The sequence below is a fragment of the Capsicum annuum genome, chromosome 5 (genome assembly GCF_002878395.1).
Source record: "Capsicum annuum cultivar UCD-10X-F1 chromosome 5, UCD10Xv1.1, whole genome shotgun sequence".
Classification (NCBI taxonomy): domain Eukaryota; kingdom Viridiplantae; phylum Streptophyta; class Magnoliopsida; order Solanales; family Solanaceae; genus Capsicum; species Capsicum annuum.
Genome location: NC_061115.1, coordinates 212,685,422 through 212,711,632, shown reverse-complemented (window position 1 = coordinate 212,711,632; position 26,211 = coordinate 212,685,422). Strand labels below are relative to the sequence as shown.

General features: G+C 34.5%; 3 protein-coding genes across 4 annotated transcripts in view; 1 reads left to right on the top strand and 2 right to left on the bottom strand.

The window, feature by feature from the left end:
- The window catches only part of LOC107871242, a 19,747-nt gene extending 12,963 nt beyond the window's left edge, over window positions 1-6,784 (top strand). For both annotated transcript variants that reach the window (XM_016718119.2, XM_047412716.1), the window contains exons 13-16: window positions 3,942-4,055; window positions 4,163-4,249; window positions 4,856-4,911; window positions 6,212-6,784. In XM_016718119.2, the coding sequence (XP_016573605.2) occupies window positions 3,942-4,055; window positions 4,163-4,249; window positions 4,856-4,882 (228 nt within the window). In that variant the 3' untranslated portion in view covers window positions 4,883-4,911; window positions 6,212-6,784. The remainder of the gene's footprint in view (window positions 1-3,941; window positions 4,056-4,162; window positions 4,250-4,855; window positions 4,912-6,211) is intronic.
- Window positions 6,785-7,552: 768 nt separating this feature from the next.
- On the bottom strand, window positions 7,553-16,433 carry LOC107871240 (26S proteasome non-ATPase regulatory subunit 13 homolog B). Its single transcript, XM_016718118.2, has 6 exons — window positions 16,176-16,433; window positions 11,751-12,197; window positions 10,173-10,253; window positions 8,911-9,107; window positions 8,719-8,818; window positions 7,553-8,001 (listed from the first exon to the last, which is right to left on the bottom strand). The coding sequence occupies exons 1-6, from the start codon at window positions 16,323-16,325 to the stop codon at window positions 7,816-7,818; spliced, it is 1,161 nt and encodes a 386-aa protein (XP_016573604.2). The 5' UTR covers window positions 16,326-16,433; the 3' UTR covers window positions 7,553-7,815.
- A 4,634-nt stretch (window positions 16,434-21,067) lies between these two features.
- Window positions 21,068-22,775, bottom strand: LOC107871241 (MYB-like transcription factor EOBII). Its single transcript, XM_047412715.1, has 3 exons — window positions 22,471-22,775; window positions 21,715-21,844; window positions 21,068-21,621 (listed from the first exon to the last, which is right to left on the bottom strand). Exons 1-3 carry the CDS (start codon window positions 22,598-22,600, stop codon window positions 21,168-21,170), a joined length of 714 nt encoding a protein of 237 aa, XP_047268671.1. The 5' UTR covers window positions 22,601-22,775; the 3' UTR covers window positions 21,068-21,167.
- Between the last annotated feature and the right edge of the window lie 3,436 nt (window positions 22,776-26,211).

Sequence of the window (26,211 nt, the reverse complement as noted above, 5' to 3'; positions counted from 1 at the left end):
AGTGAGGAGACTTCAGTATTGTTGTTACTTGGGAATTAGAAGTGCATGCTCTGAAAAAAAATTTCCCTTCTGTTATGTGATAAAACCTTTTTTATGAGTCCAGCAGTCATTGATCTTTGCATTTCCTCCAATAATTTGGTTAATCTTACTATTTCCAGTCTTTAAGCAACCTTCTGAAAGAAAGGCCCCATCCTTGCTCAGTTCAGCAGTCATTGATCTGTGCATCAGGACTCGTACATAAGCTGAATAAGTCTGGAAAAAAGTCCTTCAAAGGGCTTTGTTTATGCCAAACATCCCACCAAAACGTAGTTCTCCTACCATCTTGCACCTTAATGTCCAAATCTGCTTCAAGCTTGGGCCACAGGTTTCTGATTATTCTCCACATTCCCACCCCATAAACATCAGTATTAACATTGCTGCACCAAAACCACCCTCCCGATATTTGCATTTAATCAAGTCTTTCCACAAAGGTTGCCTCTCCTCATTGTATCTCCACAAGACCACAACCATTTCATCAACAGGCTGTTATTTTACTTCCTCAGGTCTCTGATGTCCATCCCTCCTCTCTCTTTGCTATGTAGAACTGCCTCCCACTTCACCAGATTATATCCTTTGATTTCCTTGCATCTATGCCATAGAAAATCTCTCCTATGCGTGTCCAGCTCCTTTACCACTTTGGTCTGTAAAGGAAAAAAGGACATAACATAGGTAGGAAGATAATCTAAGACAGAGTTGATAAGGATATGTCTTCCTCCAAGAGAAATGTGTTGTTACTTCCATCTAGCTATTCTTTTTCAGTCTTCTCCACTATGTCCTCCCATATCTCCATATCTTTGTGCTTGTCCCTAGTGGCATTCCTAAATGGGAGTGTTTAGCCCTTTCCTGTTTTTGGTGCAAACATGAATATATGAAAGATATAATAACCTTAATATTCTAGGATCTTGATAAGTAGTTTTTAGTTTAGAACGTCTTCTTATATTCCCTTATGTGATTATGGGTAGCTGCAGTTTTTATTTTGTACTAGCTCCGTCCCATTTTATGTGTCGCCATTTGACTGGGCACGGAGTTTAAGAAATAAGTGATGATTTTGTAAAGTTTACAAAATTGCCCCTCTTAATGTTTACTTTTTAGTTACAACAATAAACCCAGTGTATTCCCACATAGTGGGGTCTGGGGAGGGTAAAATGTACGCAGTCCAAACCACTACCTCCAGAGAAGTAGAAAGGTTGTTTCCGATAGACCCCCGGCTCAAGACAAAAAACTTTTCTTAATAAGTGGGACCCACTAAGGATAAAATGGGAATGCTGCGATTAAATAATTACCAAATAAAGAAAGGTGACATTCTTTTTGGGACTGACCAAAAAGGAAATGGCGACACATAAAATGGGACGGAGGGAATAGCAAATAGTTATACAAAAAGATGTTACTTTCTCAAAGGAAAAAAGGATTTATATAGTGTAGATTTATAATGGAGGTTGTGTCTTTCACAAAGAGGAATAATGAAAACTTTTAGAGAAAGGATGGAAGAATTTTTGCCATGATAGTTCGATTGATCCAGAGAAAGCATCTGATGAAGTGACAAAAAATCTTCGATGGATGTTTGAGGGGGTAAAGGGTTTATCAAGTTAAAATATACAAATACCACAAAAGGATATTTATATAGAAAGCATTGGTGGATGGAGTTATCTAATAGTTGTGCAGGCTGTACTGGAGAGAGGTAGCAGGTATTCTTTGGAATTTGCCGAGCTGCTTACAACCTGGCCTGGATTTTAAAAAAATAAAAATAAATATACATATTGTATCTATTGCATTTTCTGATAAGGTAAAAATTAAATTATTTACCTTATAAGAAAAAGGATTAACTAATCAATAATATTTAGGATAAGGTTCCTTGGTGCATGCTATGTGTGATTATATTGTGTTTATTGACAAAGCTAGCGAGGGAATGAACCAAAATTTGAAACTGTAGAGAGCACTCTGAAGTGAAAGGGTTTCAAGAAAAGTCAAAGTGAGAATGTATATACTGTAACAATAAGGTCTTTAGCCCCATAAGAAGACGAATGTGAAATGATTGTAAGATGATATTAGGATATCTAAATGCCACTAATTCAGATCTAAGTTTAGTCTTCCAAAATTGCATGACATAGGGAGACCTCCACATGAAACTATAATATGAATGAGGAGAGGAGGCAGCAAGACCCAAAAGGAGGTTAATACCATCATGTATCTGGTGGTCAGTATGGATGGAAAGAAATGGTAGATGTTTCGAAGATAGCTCCAATTCCATACACAAGGTTGAATGTAATTGTATAGTATATTTACTCTTTTGGTGTAAACAACTTTGTATAGAAGATGTAGACCAGATTTTAGATTTGATAGGAAGTTTGTAATCAATACATTTTGGAGGTGGCCAGCATACCCTTACTGTTGAGGAATACAATGCTACCAGTTTCAAAAAAAAAATGATGATTGGAATCAGATAAGAAGATGCCTAACAAAATGAAAGATATCGTACAATTGTGAACTAACATCTTATGGGAGTGCATGTCGGGTCCGGTAAAGCCAACCTAAGTTTCTCCGACTCTCCAAAAATGTTGTCACATTTGTGTCAAATCCTTCAAAATAACACTAATTTTGGAGGATCTGACACGCACCCTTCGACATTTTGGAAGAGTCGAAGCACCATAGAAGCCAACTAAGTGCCGTAGAGATAATGATATTGTATTTAGATGGATGTATGTCATGCAAGATTAGTAAGATAAAAACTGACCACATTTGACAAGAAGTCCAAGTAACAAATCTTAAGGATAATATGAGTAAAGGTTACCTGTTATCAGGGGGCGGACCCACATGGTGTCAAGTTATATATTTAGGTTGTTATATATTTAGGTTCTTTTTCTATTCACGTTATATATTTTATTTTCTGGATCAAATTCAATAAAAATCATTCATTTACTTCAACAAACATTTAAGTTTTTATTAATTAAATTTTCATACTCTCTTTCATAGGTTTTTTCCTAATTAAACCATGCAAGTATTTTCATGAAATTATATGTAATTTGTTACTTTACTTTAATTTAGTTAAAATAATTGTAAATAGGTTCATTATAATTTTATTTTATTTTTAAAATGAAGTTTATTAAATTAAAAAAAGTGTCTTGAGTTTTTTAAAAAAAACACTTATTTTGAGGTTACATTATTTATTAACAAAAAGGAACCGATAAAAAACACCGTGGGAAAATCATTTGGGGTACTCGATCCTATTTACACTATAAGCTAGCCCCATCGATCCTTATGGACTAATTCAACCCGCTTATGTAAAATCCTGGGTCTGGCCATGTCTCAAGTAGACACTCCATATGCACTAGCGTAGGTGTGACAATATGATGACTCAATATGCTATTACAAGACGAGGCTGACCTAAAATTACTTGAGGAAAGTCGTCTGTACACTTATAATTTCTTCTAAACTAACTTTGACCAAAATAAGTTCGAACAGATTTAATGATTTTTGTGATCAAAACAAAAGTTGAGGTGAAATCAAAGAAAATGGAATGCCTTGTACATAAAACTTTCCATATTACTCCTTTTCATTTTATCTTCTTTCAGGATTCTCCTCACATAGTATCTCATAATTTAGGTTTTATAACTATTTTTAGATATTTGATTATTTCTAGCCAAATCCCCGCACCCGTGTCCATACCTGGATCCATATCTCCGAATCTTAAAAGTGAGATCATGAAGGATCCGACCTCTAGATCCACACCCGTATTGGACATCCGCGCCGGAGTCTGAGCAACTTAGGTTAAATAGGGTCAATGTACATATTAATTTTATCTCTTGATTGAATGCCTATGTGCTGGCAATCCGTAGCAGAATTTTTTCTCTTTGTTTTGCATATTCTGCTTTCTGTATGTCCTAAGTTGTACGTTTCTGAATCAGGTCTATAGAGTTTTTGATATGGAACTTGTGAGAGTTCTTCCCAGTGCGGAGGATGAGGTCAATGTCGCTTGTTTCCATCCTTCGGTTGGTGGTGGCCTTGTCTATGGAACCAAGGTAAACAATATAGACCTTTTATGAGTTTTCATGTTTCTTGGTTCTAAAGAAAAATATATCCTCGTCTCAATAAGCACATCATGATTTATTTTCCTATAATTTTACAGGAAGGGAAGTTAAGGATTCTCCAATATGACAATTCAAACAGCCTGGGTCGCACATTATCACGTTCTCACGTCGAGAACATGCTCGAGGTAGAATAAGGGCTGAATTGAATTTGTAATTACTTCTTCTGGATCAGCTGTTGTTAGTCATGATTTTAGGAGTTGCGCCTTTTTTAACCAGCAATTGCCTTTTTAGGCAATGATGGCCATTTGATATATCATGCTTTGTTTAGATTCTCTAGAATAAGATGTAATTACCAATTTACTACTTCCTCTACAATTATATGTGACACACTTACCTTTTTAGTCTGTCCTAAAACAAATGGCACTTTTCTATATCTAGAAATAATTATAATTTAAACTTCCTATTTTTCAATGGCATGATTTATGCCAAAAAAAACTTATATGACATGTTTTAGCCACAAGTTGCGAGTCCTTTTTTCCCTCTAACTCCGTGGCTCTTTCATATAAATTGGTACAGAGGGATTAATAAAAAAAGGTATAGTTCCTCATCGGTGGTCCTCAAGCAATAGAAGTTGGCTCCACCAGATCACCTTCCCCGAAAATAAGCCAAAGCCATTGATCTTCTCAAATGCAAACAGCTTTTAACCAAGTTGACAATGAATTTGAAGTGAGTATTTTAGTCAGAGAACTTACATCTGTTACTCACATCAGTATCTTGTAAATTGAATGCAGGTCCCAACATATGCTATAGAAGTCTAGTAACTTCTGATGATAAGAGAAGGTGATAGGTATGTTTCATTTGGCAACTATTTTTCTGTCGTATTTTCTTGCATCTGTACTTTGAAAACTTCCCTTTTGAGCCGAGGGTCTATTGGAAGCAACCTCCCTACCCTACAAAGGTAGGGATAAGGCCTGCGTACATCCTACCCTCGCCAGACCGCACTTGTGGGATTACACTGGGTATATGTTGTTGGTGAATGCTGGGATATTGGCACTCACTTTTTTCCTGCAAGTCCCTTCTTTTGTGATTGGAAAACAGTCAAATAGGCGCTTTAAGCCGAACTTGGTTACCAGTTGCTGGTTTGAACATGGGAAGTGTTTGCAATCTTCTTCATTACTATATTTGGGAGTAATGCGGAATGGTGCTTCTGCCATTTTCTTTTCTGCTGCCACTGGATGGGGGCTGGGGCTGATGAATATGCATGAGTATAAGTCTCTATTGACGATGAAATGCAGATAAATGGGATATTGGGCTATGAACTGGAAGAAAATCAATTTCAAACATAAATGCAGTTCGGCTGTGGCCACAGCCTAGTTTTAATTTGTAATCGTTTTTCACCTTAAATAATAATCTTATTGTAAAATTATGATTTTATGAAGAACTTGTTTTCCACCGAGGATACAAGGGACATGATTCTTCCTAACAAGGCATCTTTAAGGACTGAACTAGACTCTGCTAGTGGAACATTTGTGTAATGGCGTGTAGTAGCAACTTCAGCTTGACATGAAAGACTATTCCTTAGGTTATCTGCTTGATACTATGTCGAAACTGCGAGAAAGGGTGTCGTTATCTGTGAAAAATGGATAATGATGAATGAATCCTGAAAATCACTAGAAGGTCATGCTACTGATATGGTTCACCTTAACAATTTTAAAGTTTACCTATCATCTCTGCCAAAATTTGGAGCACTCAATGGCTTTTAATTGTGGTGGTTATAGTGCATCCGAAGGAGTCATCAGTCATCTCTTCACGTGGCTAAGTTTATTGAAATGCCATGAAGATGCATCTTATTCTGCATTTTTTTCACTTTGTTCCAGACCTCCGCTGTTAGATTTGTTGAATTGCAACAACATACCCAGTATAATCTCCCACACACTGGTGTCTAGGATGGAGAGTGCACACAGACCTTACCTCCACCTCACGGAAGTATATTTGTTGAATTGCATCATCAAGATAGTGTCTTGTTCCTCATTGTCATTGAAGATTGTACCTAATTTAATTTTTTTCTTTCCAATTTTAAAGTTACTTAGAGTTGCTCAACTTATTGCTGATATTTTAAGATTTCACTGAGGAGTATTACTATCCAGGGTCTCATATCAATATACTAGTCCGGCTATGGCTAGCAGCTGCAAATATGAGTGCTTTTGCTGGTGGCAGTGAAACCTTGAACCTTAATGCAGTACAGCAGAATATGGAAGAGGTTTGTACAGAGCTCGTGTATCTGGGACGAGAAGATTCACAGAGCGTCTCGCTTGAACTACCCCTGATATGACTGCACGAGCGGTCTGGAGTCCTGTTAGATTGGAGGTAAGTGCTGGCGGGGAATCAAGGGACTGTTTCTCTACAATTTCCGTGCAGATGACTTCAAATGTACTATAGGAGTTCGATTCCTATTTATGGAATTTCTTTCAGAAGCAAAAAGAAAGAAGAAGGTTATACACATACATAAATGAGTGTTTCTACCAGTTCATCTTTTTACTCTGGAAATGTTGTAGTAATTTTCTCTTATGTCTCTTTCCGTCACATTTTGTAAGAGAAATTCGCACATTTTTCTTCTGCTTTCGTCTTTGAAATCTAGAAGTTATCGGTGTGTTTAGATGTATGAATATGGTTATATCAGTTGACAACAGAAGGGGTGTTTGAATGACTGTTTTCTTGTATGGCTTGATTCTCTTTACATGATTTTCTCAAAAGTATGGAGTTTTTTATTGGTCCTGAGGATAATAAAAGGCATAGCTACAACAACATACCCAGGGTATGTTTTTGCAAGGTGGGGATGGAGAGTGGAAGATGGGAGGATGATGAGAGGCATAGTTACAACAACATAAATATTTCTGCAAGTGGGGGTGCGGTGGAAGGGTATATATAAACCTTATTCCTACCTGGGGTAGAGAAGTAGCTTTTGTAGAATGCACAAAAGCTAGAACAATAATAGTTGTAAGTCGAGATACATAGGTGCTTCTGATTGACTAGAACTCTGCACTCTCAATGGGAATAGAGAGACGCTCGACTGCCTACTAATTGTCTATTCAATTCCTTGACTCTCATGCTCTCTGATCTAAGGTCGTGTCTTCAATGAGCTTAGGATGTATCATGTTTTTTCTCAAGACTAGCTCTACCTCTCCTCAAACCTTTCACTCCCAACCACTCGAACCTCCTCAAATTGACATAGGACATCTATGCTTCATCTCAACCTCACTTTCCTCACTTTCCCCATCTTGTCTACCACGGGTCTACTCCCATTGTGTATTATTATTCAGTGATAAATCATTCAAATCACTAATGGAAAAGGACTCGGAGAAAATAACGGTGACTTCATTTTCATAACTCAAATTGAGAAACTATTCACTAATGTTAAATTCAAAAGAAAGAAGGCTTCGACAGCCGTGATGATGTGGACATGCAAGTGTACAAGAAGGTACAAGAAATAACAAAAACCCAACAGTTGTAAATTATAGTCATTTCACAGCTTGGCTTCATGTCCAACATTGGATGTCCATCAATCTGAATTAGAAGTGATCAAATACAATAACAAGAAACCCCATCTAGGGAAAAAAAATTCAATTGAGATCATCAATAATTTCAGAACATACAAATAAAGGTCTATGAAAACTAGACCAGTCCCAAGTTACTCAGCTCTCTGGCAAGAAGTAAAATTGAAATAGAGATGGGATCTATTGAACGTAAAAGATTATGCTGCAACTAGATCAGGAGTTTCAGCCTCCACGGATAACAAAGCGGTGTGTACTTTATCCACCCAACTGTCTAGCCGATCCCTCAATGACTTGATTTGAGGAATTCCCAGAACTCTTGGTTGCACCCACGAGACATGAACTGTCCCTTCAACTTGATCAATTATTCCCTCAATCAAATGCACCTACAGGAGGACAACATTAAACGGTGAGAAAGACGTGAACCTCATCAAGAGAAAGAATGCAGTATCAAAACTTCCGAGGTAGAAAATTAACGGGACGAGGTAAAAACATAAGCATTCTAAAGAAGCCTTTTACTGTTATAGATTATTAACACGTCTATTGTTGGTATTAGGATCTGCATTACCCAGCACAGAAAAGTACAGTAATGAAGAAAGATAGAAGATTGGACGGTAGGCATGAATGCAACAACGTTACAACAGCAACAACAACATACTAGGGTAATGAATAGCATAACCAAACCCGTCTATTGCACATATAATATACAATCTCACATTCTATTCACAAATCCGGAAGGATCAAGAAGCATTTTCTCATCATAAAAGAATGAATTATACAAGGAATTACTAGTAGAGAACTGCCAATGTGGAGGTGCTTGCGCTCACTGCATACAGCAATAAATGAAATCATAGACCAAGCGACCATTTTGATTTATATTTATATGAATTGAACAGAGTGACTGTTTTAGCAAAACTTTTTGCATACATCAAAACATAAGGGTAAAAGCACAGTTTCTCAAGTCTCAACCCATAAGCAAGATGCTGATATCACCTAATAATCTAATAAAGATGAACAGTTATTATGCCTGCCATGATTGCCGGAAGCTTGTGAGAGTAACAGAAGTCGGAAGTTAAATTCTAAGTTAAATACCGATAACTTACAGAAAGGCTCTTCATGAGTAGATATTCAACATCCTCCACACTTAACCTTGTGCGCTGTGCAATCACACTTAGGGGGATAGTTCTATCGTCTGCTGGACGACTGCATGCAAATGAATTGTCCAAATCTTGAGTAACAACCCTAACAACATAAAGTAATGAAAACTTCTGTTATCTGCAAAACTGCCACAGTACCTGAAGATAATTTCCATCAAGCAGAGAATGTTGATCTTCTCAAGAAGCTTTTTCTCGTTCTGCACCAATGCTGGTTGAGCATTTAAAGCAGCTTGATGGACATTGCACAATTTTTGATAGTGAACCAAATCACCGGTGTTGAATGCTTCTAGAATATAATAGAGCCACTCAACCTTAGTCCCTATCAGACTCTTTATCTGTAACAAATTAGAATAAGTCAACATTGATTGAACCAACATGATCTTGTCAGCACAAATGACAAGACAAAACAATTATATAGCTATTGTAACATATTTCTAGTGTATGCTACACAACTGAAGCCAAAAACATGGAGGAAAAGGAATTTATTATTGGGATTTCAGTGATTTCTCAGATACAGCACCTATTGTTAATTCTCAGTTTCATTTTGATCGCTCTTGGTCCTTCTGTACACTGCATACTATATTATCTAAATGTTTTTGCCGATAGAAAATTTGAGTCTCATCCATCCATGTAAATCTATGTAATGAAACTCGAGAACTTAAAGTAGAAAAGATGGCTATTTGGGAGCATTAGCAGAATTTGATGGTCCAATGAGAAGAACTTTGTTTCTACAAAATAAAGAAGCAGCCTGAGGGATAGCCAGGATGACTAGGGCAAAATTAGGCACCTTATCTTCAACGGATCGACATTGTACATGTCCCAGAACCAAAATTGTCCCAAATAGGACCAACTCCTGCTTCTGGCATATGCCCCAGAAGGTTTGACGGTGTACAAGAAGATTTGCGGAATCAAAGTGGAGGTCCAACAATAAAGTGGAGGTCTCAGCAGTGAGTCGAAAAAAGTAGAAGTAGAGCCATAATGAAGATCCAACAATCTTGTTGAGGAGTTTTCAGCAGGAGTTGAAACCATTAGAACAAGAGACCAAAAAAGCAGAAATAAAAGCAAAAAAAGAATAGACTGCCCTGCATACCGTAGTTCCCTATTTTTACACAGTGATACCTAAACCAAACTACACACGAGGTCAATTCCTGGCATAACTAGTTCAACCAGCTGGTCAACACAGTATAATTGGCATTAGTTCCTTTACAAACACGAGAATAAAATCGGATGAACTATTTACAAGCTCTCACTCTAGCACATATGACAACATGATAAGACCTCGAGACACATTCTGACATCTCCTGGGAAGGACACCAGCAGTATATTCCTTGAATGAGCACTCCACGGGGCCATTTTCACAAAAAAGAAGATCAACACATGTAATAGAAATATAAACTTACAATCGGATGAGCAAGCAGTTCTCCGAAGTTGTATATGTTGTCTCCCAGCAATGCTGAGAGGGACAAATCAAAAGCCAAATCCTAAACAAGATAGAAGGAACAATTAGATTGATACCAAGCCCAAAAACATAGTACTGCTCAACCATTTTCAGGTAAACAATAATAAAAAGACCGATATTGCAGAAAATATTCAAATCACATATACAACTAACAAGTATGTCTACTCAAAGGCTGAAAAAGTAGCTGTTAGAAAAGATCACTCAATCATAATCCAATACGCAATTGAACAATAGCACTTCTCCTTTTTAAGAGTTTTAGTGCTTAGCCTTAGCAGCTGCCAAAGTACTGAATTCATAACACTGGTGACGTCTCCGACATAAATAAGGAAAATGTATTGCAAATTCATGAATTTGTGGAATAAGATTTAACTCTAGGACTTGATTCAGGCAGAAGACCAGTACAAAAAAGACATTTTCAACAAAAGCTTCAGACCTTTGATAGGAAAGGAGCGAAAAAGAAAGCAACACAAATAAGCGCCATCAATCAACTATTAGTTGATGGACAAACTATATTCTTTATCATCTCATGTTAAATGGAGCATCTTTTATCTTTCTCACGAACACCACCAGTGCCTTGCCCCTTGAGGAGCAAAGTTCACTTATCTTTTAAGGTAAAGTAGCACCACAAGAAGAAAAATGACTGGCCCCTTCATAATTCAGGTTCCTTCAACACAATTTATATGAAGATTTATGAGAGTGATAAAGAGCATTTTAGAGAATTAAGACCCAATAGAAAATCACTATCAAAATTTAAAACCGAGACTTTCAAAACATTCTCTGAATTATGAAGAGCTTCCTCTGTAAGGAAAATGATCATATTCCTTCAGACATCCTTAGAGACAGCATTGCAGTAAAATAAGAGAAAACAACCGTGTTTTTTTTTAATAAATGAGAAAATGATGATGATATAAAGGTTAAGCACGGGCAGATCTGTCCATCTCCAGTCTCTAATACCCACAAATATAAAAAACTTGTTTTAACTTTTAACCAAGGAAAACTGCAGTGTGGGGTTGATTGGGGGAGTATACATAAAGCACAATTTCATTTTAAAATTGCTTTCCTTCTCTTGCTAGTGAGCTGATTAAAAGATGAGGATGGTCACTATGCTTTGACAGAGATTCCATCATATACTATTGAATATCGAGTAGCATAGACTGTAAGAATTATAACACTATAAGTACCACTTGAACTCATTTTCTGACAAAAACAAAAGTTAAGCAACAGGCCCTCTTAAATGCCTAAAATAGATGAGGTCTCTACAGATAACACTCCACAGCCTTAGAGATCTATTACCAACATTCCTCAGTCTCATCATTTTCTCAATTAACCCAATGGGTAGCCATAGATTAGTAATTAAGCTAACATATTGACAATTGATAAGCAACTAGTTGAGCAATAAAAACACACGAAATGCAGCAAGGCAGATTGATGTACAGGGGTTATAAATCCAATTAGTTAGGATGGAAAAACTCTTAGATTAGTCCTTAGAAAAAAATACAAAATAAGAAATGATGAATACCAGCTTAAATGATTCAGAAAGAGATTCCACTGAAGTGTACGCGAGATAAAGAAGAGCACTTTTGTAAAAGTCGGCAAACTCCTGTCGAGCTTTATGGTACTGAGATGAAACCCAATAATAGCTTGCATAGACAGATGGATCAATGTCAGTCATGCTATCAAGTGTAGTCTTCCCCTCATCTAAAAGTTTCTGGCACTCTTTTGGATCTCCTTTCTCAAGCTTAAATAGGGCAATCTGCATCTTAATATAAAGAATCGGCTCCTCTATCCGGGTCTCTTTAGTATTATGAAGTTTCTCTGTCACCCCTTCAAGGAAAGCTATGGCGGCTTCTTTCTCGGGGTATTGCCGAGAAACAACAACCGCAAAATGTGCAAGCTTGAGAAGATTGATCTTTGTCTCGAAATCAGTAATGAAGTTGTGATACAACTGTATTAGTCCATCACCCGCCTAAATAAAGAGAAGAGAGGTGTTATGTGCGAACACAGCATGATAAAACAACCACTCGCTTAAGTATCACTTCAGAATCAAGTGCACACAAATGTAACATGGTACAAGCATACAAATAGATTGTGAGAAGCCAACAAGTACAACTTTATGTGCAATAACGAACACAAGATACAGACTAAGCTCCATACACTTCACTACTCGTGGAGAATAAGCTCCTTGAAACAAGATTTAATACTAAATAATTTTAGTTGTATCAGCTCCACCTCAATTTAAATCGTTAGTACAGGACAATGATAAACAATAAACACACATTTAGATGACTGAGAATACCTTTTCAGGGATATGTAATTTGGATGAAGTAAAATAATAATTTTTAGAAAACCTTAACATTGCTTGATAATTTGTCTGCTTATTTCGCTGCTATGTTCTGAATCAGGGTCCTAATAGTATCCCTATGTTAATCCAGATGCATTGCATGATTAGGCATATTGTCAACACTTGCGTGCTAATTCATGCTACATGTGACTACCAAATTTTATAAACCTAAAAACACAAGCAAATAAGAGTAGATCTTTTTTGAAACAAATGTTAGTAGTGTACACTTCCCTGGATATATAAACCGTGGAAAGTGCACTGTATACAAAGAAATTATTTTTGCTTTTCAAAATTAAGATCAGATACTATATAAGTTCCCTTTAGCATGATAGATAACACTTTGAATTCTATTGAATCAATTTTTCCTGGGTCCAGAATATTATGGAGTGTTTACACAAAGTCTTGAATGAATTTGGATTATAGATACGAAAAGGATAAGCTCATTTCCCTTCCATTAGCACCAATAGGGTGCTGTGAAAGAGAATATGTTAAAATTTCACTCGTCATCAACTAAGGTTTTCTTTATTTTTCAAGAAAATTCTATAACAAAAAGACACTTCATTATCTGCAATGGTAGCTTCCTTGAACTTGAAGACATCCTCAGACAATAACAAAGTGAATTTCACAAATTCATTTTGCAGCACTAGGTCCCTATCAAGAAATTAGTGAATTGTCTCTTCCATATCAAGATTTAGAAGATAGATCTTCGCCTCTGCCACAAGTTCAAATTCCAGCAAAAACAAAAATACTAGGTAATTTCTTCTCATCTATCCAAGACTTGGTAGAGTTACTCGGTACTTGTGTTGGTAAGTGGTAATGGATACCTCGTGGAATTAGTTGAGATACACAAAAGGAGGCCCAGACACTGCGGTTATTAAAAGAAATATTTAAAAGATTGATCCTCTAAGTCAATCTCAGGTTTTCAAATACGAAACATAGTATAAAATGGCTTTGTGTGGAAAGGCTCTCTTCTATGGGTGTGTATCATATCATTTGCATGTTTCCCAATATGCAAATTGCAAACTTCAGATACAGAGGTCCCCTATACGTAAAGAACATATTCAACTCCCCCGTCCCACCCCCCACAAACGACTTGAACAATACACAGCTATGAATGAAGCACCACTCAAGTTACCATCAGCTGATACATTTTTGCAGTATCCACCATGCTACTATAGTTCAATTAGTAATTGCAACCATGACATTTGAAGTTAGTTGATTAGTACTACATTTTAATAGCTTGCACACACTCATCCAATGGTAGTCAGCTATAACCAACAAGGGAAAATGCACCTGTCCACAAAGACCAGAGGAAATTGTCCCACACTGGATATTATAATTTGATTATTATTTCTCCTATAAGCCAATTCAAAACCTCCTCCTTCAGTTGAACTATCCATCAACAGAGACAAACAATCAAACTCCTTTTTATACAATCCATTTGTTCACCGCCAAGAAGCCCCAATTTTATTTTATTTTTTGTAACTGTGGTGTTCAGACCAGCTTGTGCCCACTTCGACTTATATCACGGGATAGTTGCCACCTATCCCTAGCAAACACATTTCGACTAATTCCATGGATGCCTGCCACTTCCCAACAACAACCACACTTCGACTAATTCCACAAGATACCTGTCACCTCCCACCAACAACAAGTAACTATACCAAGGCTAGAATGAATGAGAAGAAATCACCTGGTGTTTTGGTGTTTTTATCTCTGCTGGGATTTGAAATGAACCTGAGACCTCAAGGTGCTCATTTCACTTCATTGACCACTAGGCCACACCTTGCCCCAATTTTTTCTAATCCTTTCGGAAGCACAAGAATAGTTTTAAGCTCAAACAACTCCCAATTCTTACGTCCCAAAACCAAATCATATAAGTAAATCTCTAACATGAATACTCAACTAAACCTTATCTTATACCCACCTAAACCCATTTCGCATGAGAGAATCTTAATAGCTCAGTTGGTTGCTAAACAATCCCCAATTCTTACATATCCCACACCAAATCCTATAAGTAAATACCTAACACGAGTCCACAACTAAATCCTAACTTACAACCACCTAAACCAAATAGCATGGGAGATTTTTAGTAGCTCAGTTAATTCACGATTATATGAACTTTCACCTTGTTTAGAGAGGGTTTGATTGCGCCCACCTTGTAATCCCTTCTTCAATTTTCCGTTACCCCAAATCCTATAAGTAAACCTCTAAAACGAGTCCACCACTAAACCCCAACTTACACCCACCTTGAACCCATTGCATGGGAGAAATCTTAATAGCTTAGCTGGTTGATTACCTAAAGTATCACCCAATTTAATGACCGTTCGATTCCCCACCTTGCAATCCCCTTCCCTACCCCTAATAACCACCCCCTCCCCAAACACACACACACCCAAAAAAAAAAAAAATGAACTCCAAAATACAAAAAACAAAAGAAATTCACATAAATTAAGTAGAATTCAATTTCTAACCCCATCCAAAACCAAATCCAATAACTAAATCTCTAACACGAAATCCACCACTAAACTCTAACTTACACCCACCTTAAACCCATTGCATGGGAGAAATCTTAATAGGTCAGCTGGTTGATTACCTAAGTTCTCACCTAATTTAGCGAGCGCTCGATTCCCCACCTTGCAATTCCCTTCCCTACCCTTAATAACCATCCTCTCCCCAAACACACAAGAAACACACACAAAAAAAATTAAGTCCAAAATACAACAAAAAAAAAACGAAATTCACATAAATTAAGTAGAATTCAATTTCTAACCCGCCCAAAACCAAATACAATAACTAAATCTCTAACACCAAATCCACCACTAAACTCCAACTTACACCCACCCACCTTAAACCCATTGCACGGAAAAAATCTCAACAGCTCAGTTGGTTGATTACCTAAATTCTCACCTGATTCAGTGAGGGCTCGATTCCCCACCTTGCAATCCCCCTCCCTACCCCTAATAACCATCCCCTCCCAAACACACACACAAAAACCAAATCCAATAACTAAATCTCTAACACGAAATCCACCAATAAACCCTAACTTATCCCCACCTTAAACCCATAGCATACATACATCCCCCTCCTCCCCTTCCCCCAAGGTGCAGGCAACAACAGCACCAGCTTTACCAAGTCAGCATCGCATCTTACTATCGTCTTTCCCAATTCAATTCATTCGTTCATTCATGATTAATGATAATAATAATAATAATAATAATAATAATAATAACAATAATTCAAGGGCGTAAAGCAACAACAAAAACAAACAAAATTCACATAAATTAAGTAGAATTCAATTTCTAACCCGTCCAACACCAAATCCAATAACTACAATCTCTAACACGAAATCCACTTCTAAACCCTAACTTATCCCCCACCTTAATCCCATAGCAACAACAGCACCAGCTCTACCCAGTCAGAATCGAATCTTACTATCGTATTTCCCAATTCATTCATTCATTAATAATAATAACAATATAATAATAATAGTAATAACAACAACAACAACAACAACAACAACAATAATAATAATAATAATTCAAGTGGGCGTAAAGCAACAACAACAAAAGCAAAAAAAATTCGCATAAATTAAATGGGAACCTGAAAAAGGGGAAGAAGAACAAATTGTTCGAGCTTAAGAGTAAGTTGATGCCATAGTTTTCTGTTGTACAGATCTGATAGCGTAGTGTACCACTCATTAAGCTGCGGATTTGCATTGCAAAATGATTCCAAGTATTGCAGTGCCGCCATAGCTGAACAAAAAGAGCTCCGATGAAGAAGACGAAGCAGCAGCTGCTACTACTGTGTGTATGTGTGTGAGAGAGAGAAATGGTGTTTTTCTTCTTCTTAAAGAAACGAATTTCTTCAACTTTGGGTTAACTACACTTTAGTCCTTCAAGTTTACAAAAATAACTTCCTCCATCTTAAAATAGTTGACGTGTATAAATTTTGCACAATTATTAAGAAAAAAGTTAAGAAGGAGTGCAAACTGATTAATATTATATTTTTTATGAAACTTGTATTGTAATTACTAATTTCTTTCAGATTCTAAAATGACTTAGTAAATTGTACTTATTAAGGGTAGAGTTGAAAAAAAAATGATTAATTATCTCTTAATTTTTTAAATATGTTAATTATTTTGAGCCAATTTTTTAACAAATATATCAACTATTTTGAGACGGAGAGAGTAACTTAAGGATAGTTTGGTTGGGAAATAAGTTATTCTGGAATTAGTTATTTCACAGTTAATCATTCTCGTGGTTATTCCATCCTTAGGGGGTGTTTGACCATGAGAATGTTTTATTATTTCTGAAAAATTATTTTATTTTGATGAAAATTGTAGTGTTTGACCATAAAAATTTTAAATACAGTTTAAAATTGTATTTGAAAAAAGTGAAAATAAGTTTAACTTGTTTTCACTTTTACTTCTTTCACAAATGTCAAAACAGCTCCAATTTATATTTATAGTAAAAAAGAATTTTAAATTATATTTATAGCCAAACACAATCCCAAACTCCAACTTCAACTCCAAAAAATTTTGATTTCATGGGTCAAACACCTACTTAAGGTGGGAAAAAAATTAAAATTATAATCTTAAAATAAATAACCTCAAAATTAGTTATCTGATGCATTTTATCTCAAACTATTGTGTGTCAATATGAAGAAGAGAAATTGTGTTTTTCTTGTTCTTAAAGAACGAAATTTCTGAAGTTTGGGCTAAGTAAAATTTAGCAACTATTGTGTCACTCCTTTTATTTCTTTAATAGGGAGAATACTCACAAAAATATATAAAGTTTGACCGGATTATCAGTTAAGTATACTGAACTTTGCAGGGATCCTATTACCCCAAATTTTTTTTCGTATTTTAATGGCATATATCTGCCACTTGACACATTGCGTGTTAGTCACGCGTATTGAGCGCGTGAACAGTGTTCAAAACATTATAACACTCTTTTTTTTGCCAAATAGCCCTTTAATTTTATAATTATTTAAAGTTTTATATTTTTATTTATTTATTTATTCTCTTTCTTCTTTCTTCTTTCTTTTTTTCTTTCTTTTTTTCAACAATGGTTGCTCCATTGTTGAATTGAAATTGAATTTGCTCCATTATTGAATTGAAGTTGAATTCTTGAAGATTTCGTTTCGAACTCGCTAATTGAAACTCAATGGAAGATTCAAACTCGAAAATTCGCTAATTGAATTTTCGAGTTTCATTAATGGAAATTGAATCTTTCAAGTTCCATTAACGGAAGATTGAATAGCTTCATACATGTACAATTCGTATTTTTATCTTCATACATGAAATTAAATTTTTTGAATCTTCCGAGTTCCATTAATGGAAATTGAATCTTCCATTGAGTTTTCAATTAGTGAGTTCCATTCAATTGGGAAGTTTCATTGAATCTTCCAATAATGAAACTCGCTAATTAAATCTTTCGAGTTTCAATGGAAAATTAATGGAAGATTCCATTCAATAATTTGAAAAAACTTTCTTCATAAACTCAATGGAATTCAAAGTTTGAAACTTGAAATTGAATTTGAAAACTTTTGGAATGATAACAATGGACTTGAATTTTGAAATTGACTCAATGGAATCATTTGGAATCCTTAATATGGTTGTAATGGTGAAAAAATGTTGAAAACTGATAAAGCGGAGAAGAAGCAACGCGTGTACTGCACCTCCTAGCGTAAAAATTGGGGATAACGTTTCGGGGAAGGGGGAAGGGGGTTAATTTCACTTTTAAAAAGTCCGGGAGGGAGGGGGGATTAATTCCACTTTAAAAATGATAGAGGGTAATAGGACGCCCACAAAGTTTAATATATTCCACTGGAAATTTGGTTAAAGTTCGAATATTTTCGTGGGTATTATCCCTTTTATATACTTCATTTTTCGTGAATTAATTTGGGGGGAATATATTGAACTTGTATGATCCTTCAAGTTTACAATGGGGGTTATTAACAAGTTATCTCGGAAATAATTATTTCGCGATTAATTTTCCCACTCTTAAGATGAGACTAAAAATAAAACTACAATCTTAAAATAATTAATCTCAAAATAAATTATCTTATGTATTTTAGCTCGAGCTACTGTGTATCTGTGTGAGAGAGAGAGAAATTGTATTTTTTCTTGTTCTTAAAGAAAAGAATTCCTCTGGTTTGGATTATGTACAATTTAGTCCCTATAGTATTACATTGGACTAGTATGATCCTTCAAGTTTACAAATATTAATTGTTTAGGGATCATTTGATTAGAAAATAAGTTATCCTCGGATTAAGAAATCCACGATTAATTATCCTACCCTTACATTTTATATTAATCTCATACATTTTATCTCGAGCTACTGTGTGTCGGTGTATGTGAGAGAGAAATGGTGTTTTTCTTGTTTCTAAAAGAAGTGAATTACTCAAGTTTGGGTTTAAGTACATTTTAATCTCCATTGTATTACACTGAACATGTATGATTGTTCAAGTTTACAAAAATTAGTTGTTTAAGAGTCGTTTGGTTGGGAAACAAGTTATTCGGGATTAGTTATTTTGAAATTAGTTATTCTACTCTTAAGATGAAAACAATAACATTATAATTCTGAAATAACTAATCCCAAAAGAAATTATCTCATATATTTTATTCTAAACTATTGTGTGTGCGAGAGAGAACTTGTGTTTTTCTTGTTCTTAAAGAAAAAGGTTTCTCTAGTTTTGGTTAAGTCTAGTTTAGTCTTTACGGGCTCGTTTGGTACCAAAAATGAGAAATAATCAAAAATATGAGATTAATTTAAGACGAATTTATTTTATATTTGATATTTATAGTGAATTTAGTATAATTGAATCTATAAATGGGTCAAGAGTCAAGACCACGTAATATAATTTGATCTTATCTTTTATCCGATTTGTTAGTGATTTGGTTTAGGCAATAGAGCAAATCCAATTAAGTATAAAATAAATGAAATAAGCAAAGTAAAGCAAACAAATCACTACTAGTAATAAAGTCTTTCTTGGCGTACCTAAGAGGCCCTTGTGGTCTGATCCATTTCAGCTCTCATGCATAGCGAGAAATTTAGCGCATCATAATTTTCTTTTTATATAGTCAGTCTCTTATATTCGATAGAATATTTCGTTTCGATGATCAAACCAAATCTTGTTTTAATTGAACACCTTAACCTCTAATGAAGTATTTCAATTAGTACTTTCAGTTCAAATTTGAAATATTTTTTTTAGTTTATGATCTTATTCGTCTAATTAATAGTTAAGTTAACCGCATAAAATATGTCATTTTCTCTAATTACATGCATTCTCTTCAATAAATCATAATTTTTTTTTATGTATTTTCTACTTGAGGTTGATACATATAATTAAAGGAGATGATATATTTTATATGATTAACTTAAGTACCCAGTAGCTGAATGAAAATACATACAAAAGTTTTCTCTAAATTTGAATCGAAAATGTCTAATTGAAATATTTTATTACTATAAGATAAGTCGTTCAAATGAAATATGACTTAGTTTGAATATAAAAATAAAATATCATTCAGATCTGAAAGGTTGACTATGTATTTTAGCAAAATTAATTGCTTTAGGTCCAACTGGTAAGACTCCCAAGTCCCAAATGAACCATTTAGGGCTTAATTATAACTGGATCCTGAATTGTGCTATATCTATTATGTTGAAATTAAAAATCGAACTTATCACAAGTTCATTATTCAAATGGTCACTCAACTAAATAAAATTATTTTCTTTTGTTTGTAACTGAAAAGTCACGTAACTATGTCTATAGTACTCAAAAGGTCACTTAATCGATCAAATACGCATGTTAGTATGTTAGTTTAAACGTTAAATAACTACATCTTATTATTATAACTTGATATTTTCTACTCCACGTAATTGTTCAATTACACTCAATGACCTTAAAATGAATTGTTTTGAGTTAAGATTCGCGCTTGTCTCATGAGTAAATATTCAAGTTCAAAAATAAAAAAAAAAGTATTTTCCCCATAAAACAACGAAATAAAAATTCAAGATCACTCATTTTCGAAATCAGTCTCATAAATAGCCCCATATAAAAGGAGCAAATGCACATATAGCCTATCTATTTTAAGCCATGATGATATTAAATTTGGTACATTTAACCATCTTAGGTGGTTTAATTATATGTTTAAGTTTTCCATAATGTCCCAATTTGATCAAGAAATACTTACTTGAAATAATCTTTAATATTATTCGTGACATTCCTAAAAATTACTTCAACCTGATCAATATCATAGGACTACATCGTAAAATTTATTGTAAAAGCATTAAGAGGGTTAACAGAGAGAAACATTATTGAAAGCTTAATGGTTCGATTAGTTCAGATTCACTTTTACTAGAATCGATTAAAAGAGAGGAAACGCACCATATTAGAAGTTTGTTTATTCACAAGACTCAAATGTATCCATTCTACCACATTCATTGGTGGTAAGATCGAAGAGGCCTCAGGCATTGGCCAGGGGTGGAGCTCGGTAGGCCCGATAGGGCTGGGTTCACCCTCTTTTTGGTTAAAATTATATTTTGATACATTGAATGTTAAACCCCTGCGACTTTTCGTGTGTTTACTTCTTCATATTTTGAACTCTTTTATTGCAAATCCTAATTCCACCGCTGACACCGGCAAATTAACATTAAAATCATCCAAGTTCCACAAGCCAATATCCCACATGATGTCTTCATTAGACGAGGCCTCAGGCACAATAGCATATCCATTGTTCATAGAATAGAAGAAACCACTTTGCTCTTGCTCATGAAATGAGTTATTTTGGTACAAAATGGCCATGTCTTGTTTTGGTACATGACTTGGAACTTTATTCTCATTTTGTGACATGAACCTTTTCATGTCGATTTGACTGTTCAATAATTGCTTCTGTTGAGACTGTTGTCTTTTCAGAAGACGAGCTTTTGTTTTTTCGAAGTTGTCCATACTTGATTTCTTCACCTTTTTCTTGAAATGAGTCCTCCAATAGTTCTTGATTTCGTTGTCAGTTCTCCCTGGCAAGCTTCTAGCAATTGTTGACCATCTGTTCAAAAGTTGTATTTTACTTTTTAAGAATAATCAAGAACTTTAATGAATAATCCAATATTAGTATATAGTACTTAATTCAAATAATTACCTATTTCCCCATATAGCATGAAGTTCAAGAATTATCCTCTCTTCATATGGAGTAATTTGCCCCCTCTTAAGGTCTGGCCTTAAGTAATTCACCCATCTCAACCTACAACTTTTTCCATTTCTTTTCAATCCTGTTCATACAAATGTACATCAATAATTACGCCTCAGTCCCAGACGAAAAGTAATTTTCAGCTTCTAATTGGTAGAGCAAATGGAGTTTTAAATTTTCACAAACTACACGATCATCTAGCCAAAGAAAAATAGGCCGTGTCCAAAATCATATTATTTCAAACGTTGCTAATTAATACAGCTAATTATAGCTTTTTTCTTAGAAAAGCTCCTACTAAGATGAGAAATTGCTCGTATTACAAAGTTGAACTCATATCGATCAAAGTGAATGTGAAGACAATGGTACATAGATTTGGTATGAGGTTTGGTATCAGTATTGACCGCAGAGGTGGAGCCGGAATTTCAACTCAGAGGTTCAATATTTGAAGAAAATCCAGCTGAAGGGGGTAGATACATAAAAATAATTTTTAATCATATATAAATGGTATATTTTTTCGTCGAAAAAGGTTCGGATGAAACCCCTGCCAAAGGTCTGGCTCCATCCCTAGTATTGAGACTCCGATTGATTGAGATCATGAAAGGATTTTATTCATTTCACAACTCGATTCGACCGGTAGGTTTGTTAAACTTGGAAATAAGTGAAAAAAGAGTTAAAAATAGAAGAAAAAAAAATATAAGTAGTAATTACCTGCAAGCCTGGCAACAGAATTCCATCTACCTTCACCATGCAAATTAACATATTCAATGAGCAATTTATCTTCTTCAACTGTCCAAGGACCTTTTCTCCATTCTTCTTCTATAATTCCCCATCTTCCCATTTTTGTATAAATAATATTCTTAAAATTAAAACCAATAATATAATTGAGAGGACAAATATATTGTAAACTGTTTTGTCCTTAGAATTCTATGACATAATTAGCAAGTTTTGTTGCTATTTATATTTGCACCAAAACCTCTCTTATTAGTCAAATTTTTATGACTATTGAGTTATAGCTAAACATGACTCCATTAATTATGTCACTTAGTAATTGTATTTGCTAAAAATAGTTACGTGTACTTCTTATAGTACTTTTTATTACTATAGAAAAATCAAAGAAGGCAATGAAAGATTTGTTTGGAGGACTTTAATAAAAAAAAGTTAAAATATCACACGTATACAATTTGAGATAATTTTATTAGTATATTGTTTCCCCATAAGATAAATATTAGAACCTATGAGATTTGCAAGTTTCATATCTAAGTAATACCCGATCTAACGGTTCGATGATAATCCACAAAATCAACCTTTAAAACTTTTTCGTGGTTGTCTACTCGATTTTTGGTATTCATGTTGGGTTAGATTTGCATCGGAATTGAAGTCTCATGATATTGGGTAAAGCATTAGCTTTCACCAATCGATACTCGTATAAAAATCAGATTAAATTTGAATTTATGTCGGAAAGTCTCAAATTGAGAGTAAAGCGCTTTCACTACCACTCATATTGGGGTCAAACTAAATTTTCGGAAATTCTCAAATTGGAGGTAAAGCTTTGCCACTAGTAGTATTAGAATCAAACTGAATCTGGATTTGCACCAGAAAATCTTACATTAAAAGTAAAACGTGTCTACTAATACTCACATTAGGGATAAAGCATTTCCATTGTTATTCATATTGGAATTAGACTTAGTATGTATTCGTGTCGAAATGTCTAATATGAGGGTAAAGCTCTCCTACACGAATATTCATATTGGAGGCAAAACACTTCCACTAGTACTCGTATTAGGATCCGTTAAGAGGGTGAAGCACTCCAACACAGTACTCATATTGCGGTCGGACTAAATTTAGATTTGCGGCAAAAGATTTATATAGGGGCAAAGCGCTCCATACTGAAGCTAGCCTTATGATATCAAGATTCACGTCGAAAAGTCTCATAGAATTTGACTAAAACACTTCTAACAAAAGCGACTATACACAATGACCAAACATGAAATCTCAGATTAGGAATAAAAAAATACTTATCACTCCATCACAATCCTCGTATACGTATCCACTATGTCGACTGCCAACAGATTGGGTGACATATAGTAGCATCTTGATAAAAGTCACCAAAGTATATTTTAGTCATGCCACTCAATAGAGAAGACTAGAAAGGCCACGTATAAACTTAGGTTAATGCATCTAGACAACTATATATATACTTAAAGAATATTTTTTGGGTACAAATTATGTAGGAAATTACTAAAATAAACAAGTGGATAATTCTTAAATATGAAAGCTACTAGTAATCAAATAAGAAAGAGGCAGGTGTTTGATTTGCTTACTTCTTAAGGATATAAGTGCAAGATAATCACCATCATGTGATAATTAATTATAATTTGTTGGATGCCATTTTGGGTATTGGGGTTTATTAGAATAACAATATCTTTCACTAATAAATATAGTAGCTAATGTAACAGGTGTATTGTTCATGTGATGATTTTGGAAGTACACACAAAAGCCTAGATTCTTGCTTTGCTTAGTTATATTTTTTTGTACATTTTTTATTTATTTTTAATTGTTTGGGTTAACTTTGGGGATTTGCTCCTATGATATCTATTTTGATTTGTTGTACTCGAATCAAACATTTTTCGGAAACAACATCTTTATCTCTACAAAATAGAAGTAAGGTTTGTATATACTCGATCTACACGCCCTCTCCAGACCCCAGACCTTTCTTGTAAATTTCATCGGAAATAAGTGAAATGTTATTAGCCGTTTGACCATGAAAATAATTTACATTTTTTCAGAAAATTATTTTACTTTAATGAAAAAAATGAAAACAAGATGTATTTGACCATGAAAATTATTTACATTTTTTTCAAAATTTTATTTGAAAAAGTGAAAACAAATTTTACTTGTTTTCACTCATACTTCTCTCACAAATTTTCAGAAACAACTTTAATTTATATTCAGTCAAACACAATTTCAATTCCAACTTCAACGTCAACTTCAACTTCAAAAAATTTTAATTTTCATGATGAAACGGTAAATAATGTAAAATAATTTCCATAGGCCTATTTGCCCTTTCTAATACCATAATTTTTTCTAGAAGTGCCGGCAAACTTGCACTTTTCAGATACAAAACCGTTTGGTCATGAAAATCATAATTTTTGGAGTGGAGTTAAAATTGTATTTGACCATGAATATAGAATTAAAGTTATTTTTAAAATTTTGTGAGAGAAGTATGAGTGAAAAAAGGTGAAAACAAGTAAAATTATGAGTGAAAAAAGGTGAAAACAAGTAAAATTTGTTTTCATTTTTTCAAATACAATTTTGAAATATTATTTGAAATTTTAATGGCTAAACACATCTTGTTTTCACCTTTTTTTAGTAAAGTAACATAATTTTCCGAAAAAATGTAAATAATTTTCATCACGAAAAAGCTACAAAAGTAAGCAAATGCAGAAGCTTAACTAATATACAAGCAACAAAATGATTCTATTAGAAGACATGAAGTACTTCATATTGTCATGTCGAGAATTTCATTAAAAATGAAAAGTCACATACGTTTTGCTTAAGCTGGAAAGGCATGTTAGGACATGAGCCACCCCCCTCCACCCCCTACCCGCACCCCGTACCCCCACTCCCTTTTTCGTCTAATGATTTATGATAAACTATTAGCCAAGGTATTGGATTTGCAGAATCTTGGAATATAATGAAGTATTGAAAATTTATTTCAGTGTTTATCAAACTGTTTATGTTAGAATTTGTGATCCGAATTTTGTTGATCCGGTCCTGAAAAGTTTGCGGTGTGTTCCATGTTTGTGATTTTTTATGGGGTCTATGGTGGTAGCGTAGAAATCGGGACACGGTATGAACCTGTATGTTTTTGGTCTTAAAATTTATTTGTACGCACGTGTTATATAAGTGCATTTAGTGGGTTTTGGACGTTCAGAAAATACGTCATTCTCGTCATTGTATTTTCCATCCATTATAGTGAAATTCCTCTGCCTCTGCCCCTGATTTTTCCCATTAAGAATTTCATGTAATTCTGTGTGTTCATCTTATTTTTTCTTTTACTTGTGGTTTGCTTATTTTATCCGATCATAACAGTTTATTTTTTAGATTTAAATTTTTATTGATTTATTTAATTTTACAAACACTTAATTTGAAACAACATTGTTGATCTTGCTACCACTAGTACCAACTAGGGGTGTACAGACCAAACCGTCAAGTCAAACCGAACCGATGAACCAAACCAAATAGAGGAAAAAACGTAACTTATGGTTTGGTTTGATTGGTTTGGCATTAGCAAAAAAAAAAACCGACCATTCTTGGTTCGGTTTGGTGTTAATAAAAATAAAGTCAAACCGAAACCCGAATCAAACCGGCATAATATTTATATATATATATATATATATATATATATATATATATATATATATATATAATATTCGAACTTTTTTATAC